At 50.8% G+C, this 17,725-nt stretch overlaps 1 protein-coding gene across 1 annotated transcript; it reads left to right on the top strand.

The window, feature by feature from the left end:
- The first annotated feature begins 1,696 nt into the window (after positions 1-1,696).
- On the top strand, positions 1,697-17,582 carry LOC144738386 (uncharacterized). Its single transcript, XM_078621424.1, has 3 exons — positions 1,697-1,730; positions 2,239-2,754; positions 16,618-17,582. The coding sequence occupies exons 1-3, from the start codon at positions 1,697-1,699 to the stop codon at positions 17,580-17,582; spliced, it is 1,515 nt and encodes a 504-aa protein (XP_078477550.1).
- The last annotated feature ends 143 nt before the right edge of the window (positions 17,583-17,725 follow it).

The following is a 17,725-nucleotide window of genomic DNA, read 5'->3' as shown; positions in this document are numbered from 1 at the left end:
GAAACATTATTCCCTTGGTCCGTCAGCAAGCGTTCGGGGGCGCCCTTGTCCAAAACATAACCTTGGACAAAGGCGTCCGCCACTGCCGCAGCCGACTGGTTGGCGAGTGGCCATGCCATGGGCCAGCGGGTGAAGTACTCAACGCCAACCAGCAGGAACTTATTTCCCCTAGGTGTAGCGGGAAAGGGCCCCAAGATGTCTAACGCAACCAATTCGTTTATGCGCGAAACCTGAATGGATTGCAGTGGTGGATTGGCCGCTATCGGTGGCGGTTTTCTTTGGGCGCACCCTACACATCCCTTAAGAATGTTCGCCACGTCGTTGCCCATCCCCGGCCAATAATAGTCTCGCTGGACTAGGGCGAGCGTTTTGTGAAAACCCAGATGCATGAGTCGTTCATGAGCAGCCAGGACGACCCTACCCCGCATGGCAAAAGGCACAACGAGCGCGTGACGCCGGGACATGTTGTCCCACTTCATCAAGAGGCCCTGCCTGCACACCCAGGAACCAACCCGCGTTTCCCCCCCCCCTCGGGAGCGTCAACCTTCCGACGTAGCGTGAGTAGGGAGATGTCGGCCATTTGGAGACGGCCCCACTCGATGAGAGGCAGCGCTAACAGCGAGTCCCTCCCCGTGGGAGCGTCGACTCCCGTAGTATCAGTGGCGGCGAGCACAACTTCCGCGACAGGAGGTTTACACCGCGCCGATCCCAGCAGACATGCGCATTCCGTGCGCGGTGGCAACCGCGACAAGGCATCCGCATTCGAGTGGCACAATCCCTTGCGGTAAATCGTCGTGAATTGGTAGTCCTGAAGGACCTCCAACCATCGGGACAATTGGCCAGATGGCTGCGCCACCCGCATAGCGTATTGGAGAGCCGCATGGTCCGTACGAACCGTAAAATGACGGCCGTAAAGATACGGCCTGAATTGCTGTATGAAAAATACAATCGCCAGCAATTCACGACGTGTCACGCAGTAGCGTTGTTCCGCAGGGGACAGCACTCTGCTACCGTAGGCGACCACCCGTTCGACCCCCCCGACCACCTGTGAGAGCACTCCCCCGATACCCGTGTTACTGGCAATCGTGTCGAGCAAAAACGTCTGCGTGAAATCGGGGTAACACAAGGGGGGAGCGTGCACCAAGGCGTCACGAATGGAGCAGAACGCAGCCTCCTCCTCGGGCCCCCAGTGAAACCGCACACCTTTAGCCGTCAAAGCGTGCAGGGGCCTGGCTATGGTGGCAAACTGCTTGACAAAACTTTTATTATGGACATTATAATAAACCACGCTTACAAGCTAAACCATTCAGATCATTGTTTAAAGTTCATGGCATAAATTATAAGATAAAACACTCGTTTTCTCGAAGCACCCCGCTCAACACGATTGTCATTAAATATATTTATAAAACAAAGTCAGTACAGTATAAACTTGCCCATCTTATTCTAAATCAAGCTCGAGATTACCAATTTTGATATTTCAGGCTGTTTGTCGCTTTATAATCCTCTAAACTTGCAGCAGTTTAGAGGACGTTAGGGGTGAATATTAGCAAATTAACACGAAGCACGGAATTATGCATGGAGATGCACATCCTTATTCAAACGCAAGTGTACAATTATGCAGTGAGATGTACATACGTATTATGTTGCTAGATATGCAGATTGTTAATGTAAAAATTAACAATTGAATGCAAAGTCCATGATAGGCCAAGTCGAGAACAAAGGATTTGAATGCGAGAGCGAAGTTATAAGGGGCTTAAAATCAGACCTCAAGGTCATTTCTAGAGGGATTTCGCTGAGGATAGATGCTCGACTCCTCGCTCTGCAGATAACCCATCTTCCACGAGACCCAGCCTGGCGAGCACGATTGTTTGGCTACTGGTTGGCGACTTCGCTTCGGGAGAGTTCGTGGCGATCTCTTCAGACGGGTTACAGCGACATCGATACGCGGTGCATCAAAAAGTAAGTGTCTTTGTTAGTGAATAAACTGGTAATCGCGTGTGTAGTCCGACTTACAAGACGTTACTGTGTCTCAGTTAGACGTTGGTAAAAAGTTAGCTTCTTGGCGATTTGAGCCAGACATCCACGCAGCTTAAAGGGTGCATTTTACTCTAAAAAACACCCGCGACTGTCACTGAAGAATCAGTCACATGGAGCAGATAACCTTTTCACAGCGCCACACACACACGGGTGAGAAGCCATTCAATTGCTCTGTTTGTGTGAAGGCGTTTGCACGTAAAGCAGATCTTCACACTCACGAAAAAACACACACGGACGAGAAGCCGTTCGATTGCTCTGTGTGTCAGAAGTCATTTTCACAGAACTCAAATCTTCAGCGTCACCAGAAAACACACTCGGGTGAGAAGCCATTCAATTGCTCTGTGTGTGGGAAGGCATTTTCACTGAAACAAAATCTTCACACTCACCAAAAAACACACACGGGTGAGAAGCCATTCAATTGCTCTGTTTGTGTGAAGGCGTTTGCACGTAAAGCAGATCTTCACACTCACGAAAAAACACACACGGACGAGAAGCCGTTCGATTGCTCTGTGTGTCAGAAGTCATTTTCACAGAACTCAAATCTTCAGCGTCACCAGAAAACACACTCGGGTGAGAAGCCATTCAATTGCTCTGTGTGTGGGAAGGCATTTTCACTGAAACAAAATCTTCACACTCACCAAAAAACACACACGGGCGAGAAGCCATTCAAGTGCTCTGAGTGTGGGAAGTCATTTTCACAGAAATCAACTCTTAACAGTCACCAAAAACACACACGGGCGAGAAGCCATTCAATTGCGCTGTGTGCGGGAAGGCATTTGCAAGGAAGTCAGATCTTCACACGGTCATCACCCCGAAACAAGCATGAGAAGATCAGCAATGATAGGGAAGTGAAATCAAAAGGTGAAATACAAAGTGCTGCAATTAGTCCTGAAAAAAATGAATCTTTCGAACCTATGCAGGTGGATCCTGAGAGATGCGTTGATGTAGTGGATGTAATGAGTCCTGACGACAATTCCTATTTCGACCCCATGCAGGTTGATAATGAGAAATGGCTGTTGGAATGGCTGGATAATCAAAGTATTGAGTACTTCTGTTAAAGTCCTGGAATGTGCAAGTTTGTGTCTCTGTTAGATCAATTTATTAGGTGAAATTGATTATATCAGTGATTTCCAGCACTACTCCAAGCTAATGTAATCAATTTAATAAAACCATTCGATTGCTCTGTGTGTTGGAAGCATTTTCACAGTCAGCAACACTTCACAGGAATCATCAAGCAAAGAGTAAAAATATTGTCATGAGTCCTAAACGATATTCCTCTTTCGAGCCCATGCAGTTGCAACCTGAGAGATGGATTTATGTATTGGAGTGGCTGGAGAGTCATATTTCTGTCTCTTATATATTTTTTTCAGTGATTTCGTAGTGTTTGTGTTGAATTCCGCGTCTTGATTGTTGAGGTTTATTCTAGACTTCGTCTCGTGAAGGTGGTGCTTTGTCGTCCGATCGGATTACTTGTTGATGTGGTGTGATGCGCAGTGGTTGTGAAGTGGTTCAATTCCTGATTTCACTCTCGTGGTTAAGTGGTCTTGTTGAGCTAACGTTGGAGAAAGTCTGTGATCACAACTTTGCTCAATATTTTAAACATGTTCTATAATTTTCATCATTGTGTAATAAATTAATTCACTTTAAATAATAGGTTTCAGAGTGTGCGTGGGTTGCACGTTCGTTGTTCCTGTGTCTGGACGAATGGCTTCATTCGAAAAGGACGTCAAAGGGAAATCGACGTTTACGTGTTTGATTTTAAGAATATGTTTTAACTGTTGAATTCCTATTGGGAAATCATTTGCCTAGTTCCTTTCCTGTTTGAACATGCGTATTAATAAAGATTTCGATACGAGTATTAACGTGAGTTTTTTGCAGATTAATAAAGACCTGTTTTTAAAGATGACTGATCGTACGTTATTGCTACCATATCCTTCCTTAAAAAAACGGACGAGAACACATTCACACACGAGTGTGCATGTGTTTCTACGAGTTTTAACGTTAATATACTTGCAGAACAATAAAGACCTGATGTGTTAAAGATTACTGATCGTCCCTTATTGCTACAATGTTTATAGCGAACACGTGTGGAGGCGAGTGTCAGGTGCAGCATCTCCATCACACAAGTTTACCCTTACCTGGCAGCATCGTGGCAGTCCGCTGGTCACACTCACTACGTCACACTCACGAGCTGTAGGGGCGGGGCTCTGTCTGCTCAGTGGCGCTGTTTCAATTCATTTAGCACCACGAGCGGGGAGTCTCATCCCTGTAGTTCCCTACCACATTGCCCCTAAATTCTTTGTACGACACAATATAAAAATAATTTGTTTGTTCCAATACTTGATCATGCACGAGTGAACATATACACTCCCATGCACACACACCCACACACGAGTGGACTTACACAGCGCTGTAGAAACATACACGAATGTGCAAACACACCGCTTCATACATCCACACACGGGTGCACATGCATACAAGTGCGCATACACACATGAGTGTGCATATACAGCAGTAGACGTACAAAGGGATTGCGTTCTACTACACCAGGGGTCGGCAACCTGCGGCTCCGGAGCCGCATGCGGCTCTTTTGAACCTTGACCGCGGCTCCGGGGCGGATGCTAGCGAGGGGAGGAGGCGCACTGTGACACCTGCTCTGGCGTTGCCGCTGCTGACAGGTCGCCGCTCCGCTCCACACTGCCCGCCCGGTGACAGGCAATAACGTTGCCGTTGCTAGGTAACGCAAAACATGGCTGCCTCCATCAGCTCCGCTCCTCAGCTCCGCCTCGCCGCTAGTACAGTGCCTGGTGACGTCAGGCCGCCTGCGTGCGAGGGGAAGGAGTGACGGAGCCGGAGCCAGCCCTGCGCGGGAGTGAAGAACACACGCACACAAAAAAAGGTAACTTGTTAATTTAACGTTTATTTCTATGAGGAGTAATTCTGAGGGGTCAAACCAAAAAATAAAAAGTGACAAAAAAGTTATTTTTATAATGACGAGGATGACATTGGGCCCTCATTATTAATTATTATTTACATCAGGCACTGATTATGATTTATGGTACACTGGGGCCCTGATTAATTTTCTATGGCATTTTGGGGCATTGGTCATTTGGGGGCATTGGTCATTTTCTCTGGCACTTTGGGGCAGTAATTCGTTTTTTTATGGCACATTGGGGGCATTGTTATTGGCTGTGTAATGTGCTGTTCAATTGCATTCTTTTTTTTTGGTTGGAGTAGGTTGCAGGGAAAGGAAGGGGAGGGGGGTGGCTGGTGCTTGAGGGGGGGTGGGCATAGCAAATTTTGCTATGGGGCCCTGTGATTTCTAATTACGTTGCTGTTTTCGACCCCCCGGTAGGCCAGCCATGGATAAAGGCAAGAAGAGAAAAATTTCTGAAGAAAACAGAGTGTTTAATGATACATGGACAGAATCATTTGCATTCTCTACTGACGAGACTGGTTTACCAGTATGCTTAATATGTGGTGAGAAATTTGCAAACAACAAAAAGTCGAATATTGCAAGACATTTCCAGAATAAACACACAGCCTTTGCTGAAAAATATCCAGATGGAGATGAGAGACGAAAAGCCATTGCAGAACTTATGAGGAAGGTTAATATGAGCAAAAATAATTTCAAGAAGTGGGTGAAGACTGAAAATTCCACAACATATGCTAGTTTTGTGGCCGCTCAGGAAATAGGCAAGCACGGGAAGCCCTTCACAGATGGAGAGTATATAAAAGAAGCATTCATTAATATTTCGGAACATCTATACATGGACTTCAAAAAGAAGAATGAAATTGTGCAGAAAATCAAAGACATGCCTCTCTCTGCGAAGACTGTCAAAGACAGAACCCTAAAAATGGCAGAAAACATTAGCAAACAGCAAATTCAAGACATTAATTCAGCTGTGGCGTACTCCATCGCCTGTGATGAGTCCAAAGATAAAGGTGATATTGAACAAATAGCGCTGTTCTGCCGATATGTGAACTCTTTTGGGCCACAGGAAGAACTGATTGAGCTGATACCACTAAAAGACCAAACAAGGGGTGAGGATATCTGTAAGGCTGTCCTGGACTTTTTAAGTGCTAAAAAAATAAACACCAACCACCTGGTCTCAGTGGCTACTGATGGGGCACCGAGCATGAGAGGAGCACAGAAGGGCTTTGTGGCTCTACTGCAGAAGGCGCTGGGTAGAACGCTGCTGTCATTTCATTGCATCCTGCACCAAGAGGCAGAGGTGGGACAAAGTCATTGTTATGCAAGTCCAAGTCGAGTCGCAAGTCATCAAATTCATGACTCGAGTCTGACTCGAGTCCAAGTCACATGACTCGAGTCCACATCTCATAGGTGGGACAAAGTCATTGTTATGCAAGTCCAAGTCGAGTCGCAAGTCATCAAATTCATGACTCGAGTCTGACTCGAGTCCAAGTCACATGACTCGAGTCCACACCTCTGCCAAGAGGCATTGTGTGCTCAAACATTTCCCCCGGAATGCACAAAAGTAATGGATGTGGTCATTCAGATTGTTAATAAGATAATGGCAAAGGGTTTAAACCACCGCCAGTTCCGTTTGCTATTGGATGAGGTGGAAAGCATATATTCTGACCTCCTGCTCCACAACAAGGTCCGGTGGCTGTCCAGAGGCGAGGTGCTAAAACGCTTTGTCACATGTTTGGAAGAAGTAAAAACCTTCCTGGGCAGCAAAGAGCTCACCTTTGCTGAGCTGGAACAGCCAGAGTGGCTGGAAAAATTACATTTTATGGTAGACATGACAGCACATCTAAACACGCTAAATACAACCCTTCAGGGGAAAGGAGGCACAGCCCTGCACATGCTGGAGGAGGTTTTGGCATTCGAGCGCAAGTTGACAGTGTTTGTCAAAGATTTACAGAGAGGTACACTGTCTCACTTTCCCTCTTTGAGAGAGTTCAAACAAAGTCATGATACGATAAATTTGGAATATTTCAAGTCTGCAATCACCACAATGCAAAGTTCGTTTGGGAAACGATTCTGTGAGTTCAGAGAGGAAAAAACGACATTATCCTTCCCTGTCACTCCCCTGGCGATCGATCCATCCCTATTGAATATGACTGCATTTGCAGGTGTAAGTCAACCTGATCTTGAGATGGAACGGGCCGATATAGCCGACAAAGATATATGGGTGTCCAAGTTCAAATGCTTGACCGCTACTCTTGAGGATGTTGCCCGTCAGAAGGCCATTCTGGCTCAGAATCATAAATGGAGTGATATTGAAAACCTTCCCAAACAGGACAAACTTGTATTCGAAACATGGAATGCCATCCCCAACACTTATATAAACATGAAAAAGTATGCATTTGGAGTCCTGTCGATCTTCGGCTCCACATATGTATGTGAGCAGGTCTTCTCCAACATGAACTATATTAAAAACAAACATCGATCACGCCTCACAGATGACAGCTTGCAAGCCTGTGTGAAAATGAAGGTGACGTCTTACAGCCCTGATGTGCAGACACTGTGCACTGAGGTTCAGGAGCAAAAATCCCATTAACCAGGTAATTTAGCTATTAATTTGCAAAAATATATTTTACATTGTTAAGTGAAAAAGTCATTTTTTTATTCAGATTGACAGCTGACTGCACGATCCTGTATATAGCAATAAGGTAAGAAACAACATATGCAGTGTTATATTTGTTTTAAATGTTGCAATGGTTTTGCGGCTCCCAGTTTATTTTTTCCTTCGGAAACGGGTCCAAGTGGCTCTTTATGTCTTAAAGGTTGCAGACCCCTGTACTACACGAACAAATGTGCGAACAAATAATTGTACGTACCTATACACACACATTCACGCATGTACATATCCACGTAAACGAGTGTAAATAACAACCGCCATTCGCCACTAAGTGGCGGTGACGTCACCACGACGCTTGTGCCAGGCCATGTGCACCTTGAGGCCACGTGAAGTGTCGAATGCCCGCTGACAGGAGGTCACGGGGCAGACCCAGGTGCCACGGGTCGAATGACTGGGATGACCGAGATGACTGGCTGATGCACCACCACCTGTGCCCCTTATTGTGCCCACTTGCTTGTGCTTTAGCGACCCTGCGCTCCGCTCGTTGTTGTGAGCGTAGTTCCTCCGCCCTCCGTTGTTGCTGGAGGGCTACTGCCTCCAACTGCCCAGTAGCGTCCTTCACGAGCCTCCTCCACAGAGGCCGATCTTGACACCGCTGGTAGCAGTCATCGGCAATTCCGCTACCGCATCCACGGTGCCGGACGGTAACGCTGCGGTGGATGTGAGCAATGTCCTGGAGGGAAGGCTCGTAGCCACCACGGAGGCCCACGAGGTCTCTGGACGGGTGCGAGGCGCTGGTAACCTCTCCATTTTGAATGCAATTATTAAAAAAAACCATCCAAAATATTAAACACATACACACGAGTTTAACATGTAGGATTTCGGGACCAATAGCATCCATAATAGAAGTTGTTAGGTTAGATCGCTGAAGTATATAAATGTGTCTTTAAAATAAAACATTAAATAAATGCATGCCGACAAAGGGCTGCGTACTTCTGAAGTACCGGTGAAGACGCTCGACACGGAGGTTGAGGCACACGTGTATTTATTTCACAAGTGGTCACTACAGGACAGCACTAGAGGGGGTATCGGCCCCCTCACCCGGATAACTGGGGACACACCGCTAGCTATCCCTGACCTACCCCCGAGTCCTCCACTAACGGGCTAGGGGAGGCTATCTGGCCCGACACTGGTGAGTCGGGCTACGGTACCCGGAGTCCCAGAGTGCTGACTCTGGTTCACGGGACCACGCCGCTGGCTCGGTCCTGCGCGGCCCTGACAAGGGCGGCGTCTCAGGGGAGTCCAGGGCTCTAGCTACCCGGGTCTTCAATCTTCCCTCCTCTATTCTAATACTGAGCCACGAGCTCTCTCTCTCATCTCCCTTTATACCCCCTTCAGGATCACAACCCCGGGCAGCCCTACCCCCAGGCTGCCTGATGCGGACGTCGTTGCGGGCACCGCCCCGTGCACTCCCGTAGCTCCGCCCACTGTGTTTGTTCCCCGTATGATCCCATGTACATACAGCCCCTCCGTAACAGCCCTACATCACCCCCCCTGTACAGCTCGCAGCCGTCCCGGCTGCAACAATTTCAATAAAAGTACATTTACCCCTTGACCCTCGTGTGTGCCTCATTTTCTTTTCAACAGAACGCGAATTGAACAACAACAATAACCATACCCCCGAAGGGAATTAAACCGACGCACCCCCCCCCCCCCCCCCCCCCGCATAAATACGAAATCCGTAAAAGCACGTATATACAACTAGCCAGGAACTCCCCCAGCACACACAACACACCCACAACATACACACAACGCTCGCACAACACACACACACAACCCAACAATGTGCCAGGAGCACCCAACCAACGCCGCGCACCGTAACCATAACACGTGAAATAAAAAAATATTTTTTTTTCTTTCTTCTTTTTGTGTATCACAAGAGTCTGCGCGTTTTAGCGCGCGTCCTTGCCGCAGGCCCGTCACATGGGGCAATTCCGGACGGCGGACCACCCGGTGGCAGCAGTCCCTTTCGAGGTGAGTCCGCGATTGAAGTCGCGAGACCCTCGGCATCCCCCGTGTGGGTTTTTAGGCGCGAGCCCATCATTCCTGGTGCACCTGGGGGCGGAACAGCCGGCAACACGTTTGGCGAGAGCAGCCGAGACGGACCCTCCGAGTCGGTCGACCCCCCACATGTTTGGCCCTGCGCGTGTGGAGTGGGGCCTCGCACCGCAACGAAGGGTTTCAGCCTAGAGGGGTGAACGAACCACCGGCGCTTCCCCCATTGGATACGAACGCACTGAGGCCGCAAAACCTCGACCACCTCGACGGGGCCCCGCCACGGCCGCACCAGCTTCGAGGAGGTCGCGAGTGGTACCTGGGGACAGTGCAGCCATGCCCTGTCCCCTGGCTTCCACTGCAGCACGCGCGCGCGAGTCAGTCTGAGGCGCTCATTCGCCTGTTGACGCCTGTCAGAATTTAGCATGGCAGCATCCCGTGCCTCAGTCAGTTTTGCCAGGTTAAATTTAACGTGTTCATCCAATTTTGTCTTACCCAGCGGCGCGGGGATCTGCAGCTGTGCCCGAACAGGTGGGTCAGGTTCGCGGCCATACATGAGAAAGAAGGGTGAAAATCCCGTCGCAGCATGGGGGGCCAATCTGTATGCTGCCAGGACCCCTTGAATTTGCAAGTCCCAATCGGTCTGTGAGTCCGAAACTTGTTGCGACAACATAGACGTGATGGTGCGATGCAGACGCTCGACCATCCCGTCAGTTTGCGGGTGATAGGGAGAGGTACAAATCTTTTTCGTTCCTAGGAGATCACAGACTTGTTTGAGGAGTTTCCCGGAGAAATTTTTACCCTGGTCGGTCAGCAGCCGCTCCGGGGCACCTTTGTCCATGACGTAACCTTGGACAAAGGCGTCCACGATGGCTGCTGCCGACTGATTGGCCAGGGGCCAGGCCATAGGCCAGCGCGTAAAGTACTCAACCCCTGTTAACAAATATCTATTTCCCCTAGGGGTGGCGGGGAATGGGCCCAGAATATCTAGCGCGACCAGTTCGTTCACCCTGGAGACTCTGATGGACTGCAAAGGCGGGTTTGACTCCCGTGCTGGTGGTTTCCGCTGCGCACACCGAGGGCATGCTGCCAACAGATCCGTGACATCCCGTGTCATGCCCGGCCAAAAAAAGTCAAGCTGGAGCAATGCGAGGGTCTTTTGGGTACCCAGGTGGAGGAGGCGCTCATGAGCAGCCCACACCACCTTACCCCGTAACCCCGAAGGGACCACCAGCCGGTGACGATGGGATTTCCCGTCCCAATGCATAAGCAACCCCGCGTGCATTTCCCATGCGTCGGCATCACCCGTCCCACGCCCCCTCTCCCCGGCGCGACGACGCAACGCGAGGAGGGAGGTGTCCTCCATCTGGAGGCGCCCCCATTCATCAACGGGCAACCCAAGCAGGGAATCTCTTCCCTGTTCCGCGATATCATCGGGGACCAATGTTTCATCATCGCCAGGACCGGAACCGGCATGTCCCCTGCTGGCCTGCAACGCCCCGACCCCAGGAGGCATGCGCATTCGGAGGCGGTTGGCATGCGCGACAGAGCGTCCGCGTTGGTGTGGCGAACGCCCTTACGGTAGGTGGTTTCGAAATCGAAATCCTGGAGGACCTCCAACCATCGGGACAATTGTCCCGATGGCTGTTGAACCTTCAGGGCGTACTGCAGTGCCGCATGATCTGTACGGACGGTGAAATGCCGACCGTATAGATATGGGCGATACTGTTGGATGAAATAGACAATTGCCAACAGTTCCCTACGGGTGACACAATATCTTTGCTCCGCTGGAGACAACACCCGACTGCCGTACGCAACCACCCGTTCCACGCCGTCAACCACCTGGGAAAGCACGCCTCTGATACCCGTGTTGCTCGCGTCGGTGTCGAGCAAAAACGGTCTAAAAAAATCTGGGTAAATCAAGGGAAGAGCTTTTACCAGGGCGTCCCGAAGGGGGCAGAAAGCAGCCTCCTCATCCCGACCCCAGTGGAACCGAACCCCTTTAGATGTTAAAGCATGTAGGGGTTTGGCAATCGTCGCAAAATTAGCGACGAAGCATCGGTAATACGACGCGAAGCCAATAAAACTCCTGACCTCTCCCACCGAGGTGGGAGTCGGCCAGGAGCTGACACACTGCGTTTTGGCGGGATCGGTAGCAATACCTGAGCGCCCCACGATGTGCCCCAAATAACGCACCGACTCGCGTAACAAATGGCATTTTTGGGGCTTAAATTTCAAATTAGCAGCCCGCATCTTTAGGAAAACCGCCCGCAACCTCTGGAGATGTTCGTCAAAAGTTTTACCAAAGACAATAACGTCATCCAAATAAATCAGGCACGACTCCCATTGTAATCCAGCCAAAACCAATTCCATCAACCGCTGGAAAGTTGCCGGCGCTGAGTGTAAGCCCATCGGCAACCTGTTGAATTGGAACAGGCCGTGCAGTGTACGGAAAGCAGTTTTAGGCTTCGAATCATCGTCCAGAGGAAGCTGCCAGAATCCCGAAAGTAAATCTAGTGTGGAGAAGAATCGCGCTCCGCCAAGGCGTCCAGCGATTCGTCCATCCGTGGGAGCGGGTATGCGTCGGCAACCGAAATTTTGTTAAGGCGCCGAAAATCCACGCAAAACCGCAACGAGCCGTCCTGCTTTTTAACCAGGACGATCGGCGCTCCCCGAGGGCTGGTGGAGGGAGAAATGATGTTGGCGGCTAACATGTCATCAACAGCCGATTTGACATGTTCCTTTTCGGCGGGACTCAACCGAAACAGATTTTGGCGAATTGGCGCGCTGTCACCCGTGTCAATGTGGTGACGCAGCAGGTGAGTGCAACCCAAATCGTATTTATTCCGACTGAAAACGTCGGAAAATTCCCTCAGTAGCGATCTAAGCTGTTGGCGCTCTGAATTAGACAGGTCCGTCGATCCCGCACAAAGCGCGTCGAGCCACCCTTCATCGCTGTCCGAATGTGGGTGCGTCCGGGAAGCAGGGCCAACGTGGTTCGCGACAGGTTCCTCGCAGGGCACCGGCGTTGCGTGAGCGAGCACCGTCCCTTGAGGAACCACCACTGTCTGCGACCCTACATTGAGGACCGCGATGAAAGGGTCCCCGTCCCCTCTTACGACAGTCTGGGCCGGAATTAAATGAGGTCCATTAACCCCGGCCCTAGACGGTCCCAGCATAACACCCTGATCCCCTACGCCCTTAGAGAAGGGCCTACGAAGTTTCAGAGGCACTAACATTTGAGCTCCCGGCGGCACACGAACTGTTCTAACGACGAACGCCGGTACCGTCGCGAACGCCGTCCGAGCCGCAGCAGGGGAAGGCAGGAACGCCATGCGTCGCCCCGACGGAAGCTCAATGCATCCTTGGTCGATCAAAATACGAATCGGCATTTTGCCTAAGAAGTCCGTCCCCAGCAGGCACGGAACCGCCAGCGAGGAAGAAACAAAAATCGGCCCCGACAATTTGATGTCCCCGATACAAATTTGCGCTCGAATCTGTCCCATGATGCCGAGAGAGCCCCCGTTAGCGGCATAGAATGGGACGTTAACCGGCAGTAAAGGCCGGCTTTGTACAGGCAGAATATTGTAAATTAACTCCGAAATGATTGTCGCCGATGCCCCCGTATCGACCAGGATGCGTACCTCTACCCCGTCAATGTGTCCGACCACGGCCGACGACCCTGACGACGCGGCCACCACACGATGGGCTAACACGGACCACTGCTTGGGCTCGATTTGAGTCCCCGCAGTGATCCGTGTTGGCCCGTCGCAACGCAACATCGGCCCCCCGTTCGTTGTGGTGCGAGAGTGTGCGACAGGTGGGTGCTTTGGCCAAACATGTGTGGTGCCGCGACTCGCCGGATCATGTTGCTGGAGCTTGGGAGGAGGAGGGCCGGCGTCCCGTCGAGGCGTCGTCCCGCGCTGTCGAGGAGAGCGGCACCCCGAGGCGACGTGGCTCCGGACGCCGCAGTTGAAACAATGCGGGAGCCCCGGCGGAGATGATGGACGGTCGAAGCGGCTCGACCCGTCCCGGCCCGACCGTGCTCCTGTCGCCTGTTGCCGTCGATAGTCGACGGCGTAGAGCTCCTCCGTCGGAAGGGTGGCTGCAGCCACCGCACGCCCGGCCGATGCCCTGCTGGCTTTCTGCCGCAGGGACAGAAGGTTGGCGTGAAGGAGGCGCGCCGCCTGGAGAGAAGTCATCTCGGCGTCCTCCTGTGCGACGACAGCGATGTCCAGGTCGTCTGCCAGGAGGAGGATCTTTTCCGTGACCATCGCGTCCACGCCGTCGTCGTCCATACGAGGAAAGGCCGTCTTTGCCATCGCCAGGAGACTCGTTCTGTAAGCCAGGGGCGACTCCTTTTCCCCCCGCTTGCGATCGTAGAACTGCTGTCGGCATTCTGCTGAAGGTCCATAGACCCCGGCCAGTAGCTGTAGCGCCATCGGTAGCGTAGAGCGCTTCTCCCTCGGCGCAGATGTGAGGGCGGCGAGCGCGTCGCTGTCGAGGAGCGCCGACAGCGCGCAGAGAGCCTCAGCATCCGACCAGTTAGCCATTTCCTGGTGGGCGAGGAAGCGTCGCCGAAAGCCGCCCCAGTCTCCCTCCGCGCCGACAAACTCTTTAAGCGGGGGCAGTCTCTGGTGTAGCGCAGAGACTGCCCCGCAGGTTGTTGTCACCACGACTCGGCTGTGCTTCGGCGCGAACGGCCGATGGCATCGCCTGTCGCAGCCGCGATGACGCACCCTCCGCCGGCGATGACGCAGCAGCCCCAGCGAGGCCGATGTCGGAGCTGATGTTCAAGCTGGCCACGCCCTGAGCAGCCGCCGCGTCGATGGCGGGAAATTCAAAGTTGGAATCTTCAGAAATGGCGGGAAGGCGCTCCGGTCGTCGGCTCCCCTCGCCCCGTGGTGGACCACCAGCCCCCAGCCGCGTGATGTTCTCCAGCGTGGCGGCAGCGGCGTACAGCAGCTCCGCCAGCCTTTCGTGAGCCAGCCGTAGCGCGTCTGGCTGCGGCCCCTCTTCATGCCGATGCCCCGGTAGGAACGAGTCAGGCCCCGGCTGCACCATGTCTTGTTGAGCCGTCTCGGGCTCGACGATCTCAGCAGTGTCCTCCTCCTCCGGTACTCTGGCTCGAGCTGTCTGGCGTGTTTCCATGTCCGTAGTTCTTCTGACACCAGATGAAGTACCGGTGAAGACGCTCGACACGGAGGTTGAGGCACACGTGTATTTATTTCACAAGTGGTCACTACAGGACAGCACTAGAGGGGGTATCGGCCCCCTCACCCGGATAACTGGGGACACACCGCTAGCTATCCCTGACCTACCCCCGAGTCCTCCACTAACGGGCTAGGGGAGGCTATCTGGCCCGACACTGGTGAGTCGGGCTACGGTACCCGGAGTCCCAGAGTGCTGACTCTGGTTTACGGGACCACGCCGCTGGCTCGGTCCTGCGCGGCCCTGACAAGGGCGGCGTCTCAGGGGAGTCCAGGGCTCTAGCTACCCGGGTCTTCAATCTTCCCTTCTCTATTCTAATACTGAGCCACGAGCTCTCTCTCTCATCTCCCTTTATACCCCCCTTCAGGATCACAACCCCGGGCAGCCCTACCCCCAGGCTGCCTGATGCGGACGTCGTTGCGGGCACCGCCCCGTGCACTCCCGTAGCTCCGCCCACTGTGTTTGTTCCCCGTATGATCCCATGTACATACAGCCCCTCCGTAACAGCCCTACACTTCAATAGAGTGCAGCTGCGTGGTCAACATATCAATGCTTCTATATAAGCAACGAAACAGTGAGACTTCCCAAATCTGATTGTCGACTGATGAAACTAGTTTTAATTACAGGCGAAACGTCGTTCTCAGAATGTAAATGTTGTGGCTTGGCTCTCCAACACACCGGTGTGCTGTACTAGTGACAAATTTGCATGTTCTGTTTACGTGACAACCTTAACTAGTTGGCTTTGTCGGGTGGTGGCGAGTTTCCACGACACATTTGTATATTTAAGCGATCTAACCCAAAAAACCTTTAATATGGACATTATAATAAACCACGCTTACAAGCTAAACCATTCAGATGATCATTCAAAGTTCATGGCAGAATGTTTAATATACAACACTCGTTTTCTAGAAGCACCCCGCTCAACACGATTGTCCTTATAAAACAAAGTCAGTAAAGTATAAACTTGCACATCTTATTCGAAATCAAGCTCGAGATCTCCAATTTTGATATTTCAGACTGTATGTCGCTTTATAATCCTCTGAACTAGCAGCAGTTTAGATGTAATTGGTAGGTGAATATTAGCAAATTAATACGAAGCACGGAATTATGCATGGAGATGCACATCCTTATTCAAACGGAAGTGTACAATTATGCAGTGAGATGTACAAACGTATTATGTTGCTAGATATGCGGATTGTTAATGTAAAAATTAACAATTGAATGCAAAGTCCATGATAGGCCAAGTCGAGAACAAATGATTTGGATGCTAGAGCGAAGTTATAAGGGGCTTAAAATCAGACCTCACGGTCATTTCGAGAGAGATTTTGCTGAGAATAGACGCTCGACTCCCTGCTCTGCAGATAACCCTTCTTCCACGAGACCCAGCCTGGCGAGCACGATTGCTTGGCGACTGGTTGGCGACTTCGCTTCGGAGAGTTCGTGGCGATCTCGTCAGACGGGTTACAGGGACATCGATACGCCGTGCATCAACAAGTAATTGTCTTTGTTAGTGGATAAACTGGTAATCGCGTGTGTAGTCCGACTTACTGTGTATCGGTTAGACGTTGGTAAGAGTTTGCTTCTTGGCGATTTGAGCCAGACAACCACACAGCTTAAAGGGTGCATTTTACTCTCAACAACACCCGCGACTGTCACTGAAGAATCAGTCACATGGAGCAGATAACCTTTCCACAGCGCCACACACACACGGGTGAGAAGCCATTCAATTGCTCTGTTTGTGTGAAGGCGTTTGCACGTAAAGCAGATCTTCACACTCACCAAAAAACACACACGGACGAGAAGCCGTTCGATTGCTCTGTGTGTCAGAAGTCATTTTCACAGAAATCAAATCTTCAGCGTCACCAGAAAACACACTCGGGTGAGAAGCCATTCAATTGCTCTGTGTGTGGGAAGGCATTTTCACTGAAACAAAATCTTCACACTCACCAAAAAACACACACGGGCGAGAAGCCATTCAACTGCTCTCTTTGTGGTAAGGCATTTGTACAGAAATCACATCTTCACCGTCACCAGAAAACACACTCGGGTGAGAAGCCATTCAATTGCTCTGTGTGCGGGAAGGCATTTGCACAGAAATCAACTCTTAACAGTCACCAGAAAACACACACGGGTGAGAAGCCATTCAATTGCTCTGTTTGTGTGAAGGCATTTGCCCGTAAAGCAGATCTTCACACTCACCAAAAAACACACACGGGCGAGAAGTTGTTCAATTGCTTTGTGTGTGATAAGTCATTTTCACACATATCAAATCTTTACAGTCACCAGAAAACACACTCGGGTGAGAAGCCATTCAATTGCTCTGTGTGCGGGAAGGCATTTGCACAGAAATCAACTCTTAACAGTCACCAGAAAACACACACGGGTGAGAAGCCATTCAATTGCTCTGTTTGTGTGAAGGCATTTGCCCGTAAAGCAGATCTTCACACTCACCAAAAAACACACACGGGCGAGAAGCCGTTCAATTGCTTTGTGTGTGATAAGTCATTTTCACACATATCAAATCTTTACAGTCACCAGAAAACACACTCGGGTGAGAAGCCATTCAATTGCGCTGTGTGCGGGAAGGCATTTGCACAGAAATCACATCTTCACAGGCACCAGAAAACACACACGGGCGAGAAGACATTCAATTGTTCTGCGTTGGAGAGGACACGGTCATCACCCCGAAACAAGCACGAGAAGATCAGCAATGATAGGGAAGTGAAATAAAAAGGTGAAATACAAAGAGCTGCAATTAGTCCTGAAAAAAATGAATCTTTCGAACCTATGCAGGTGGATACTGAGAGATGCGTGGAAGTAGTGGATGTAATGAGTCCTGACGACAATTCCTATTTCGACCCCATGCAGTTGGA

Source organism: Lampetra planeri, chromosome 82, assembly GCF_965212315.1.
Source record: "Lampetra planeri chromosome 82, kcLamPlan1.2.h2, whole genome shotgun sequence".
Taxonomy (NCBI): domain Eukaryota; kingdom Metazoa; phylum Chordata; class Hyperoartia; order Petromyzontiformes; family Petromyzontidae; genus Lampetra; species Lampetra planeri.
This window is presented reverse-complemented; position numbering and strand designations above follow the sequence as displayed.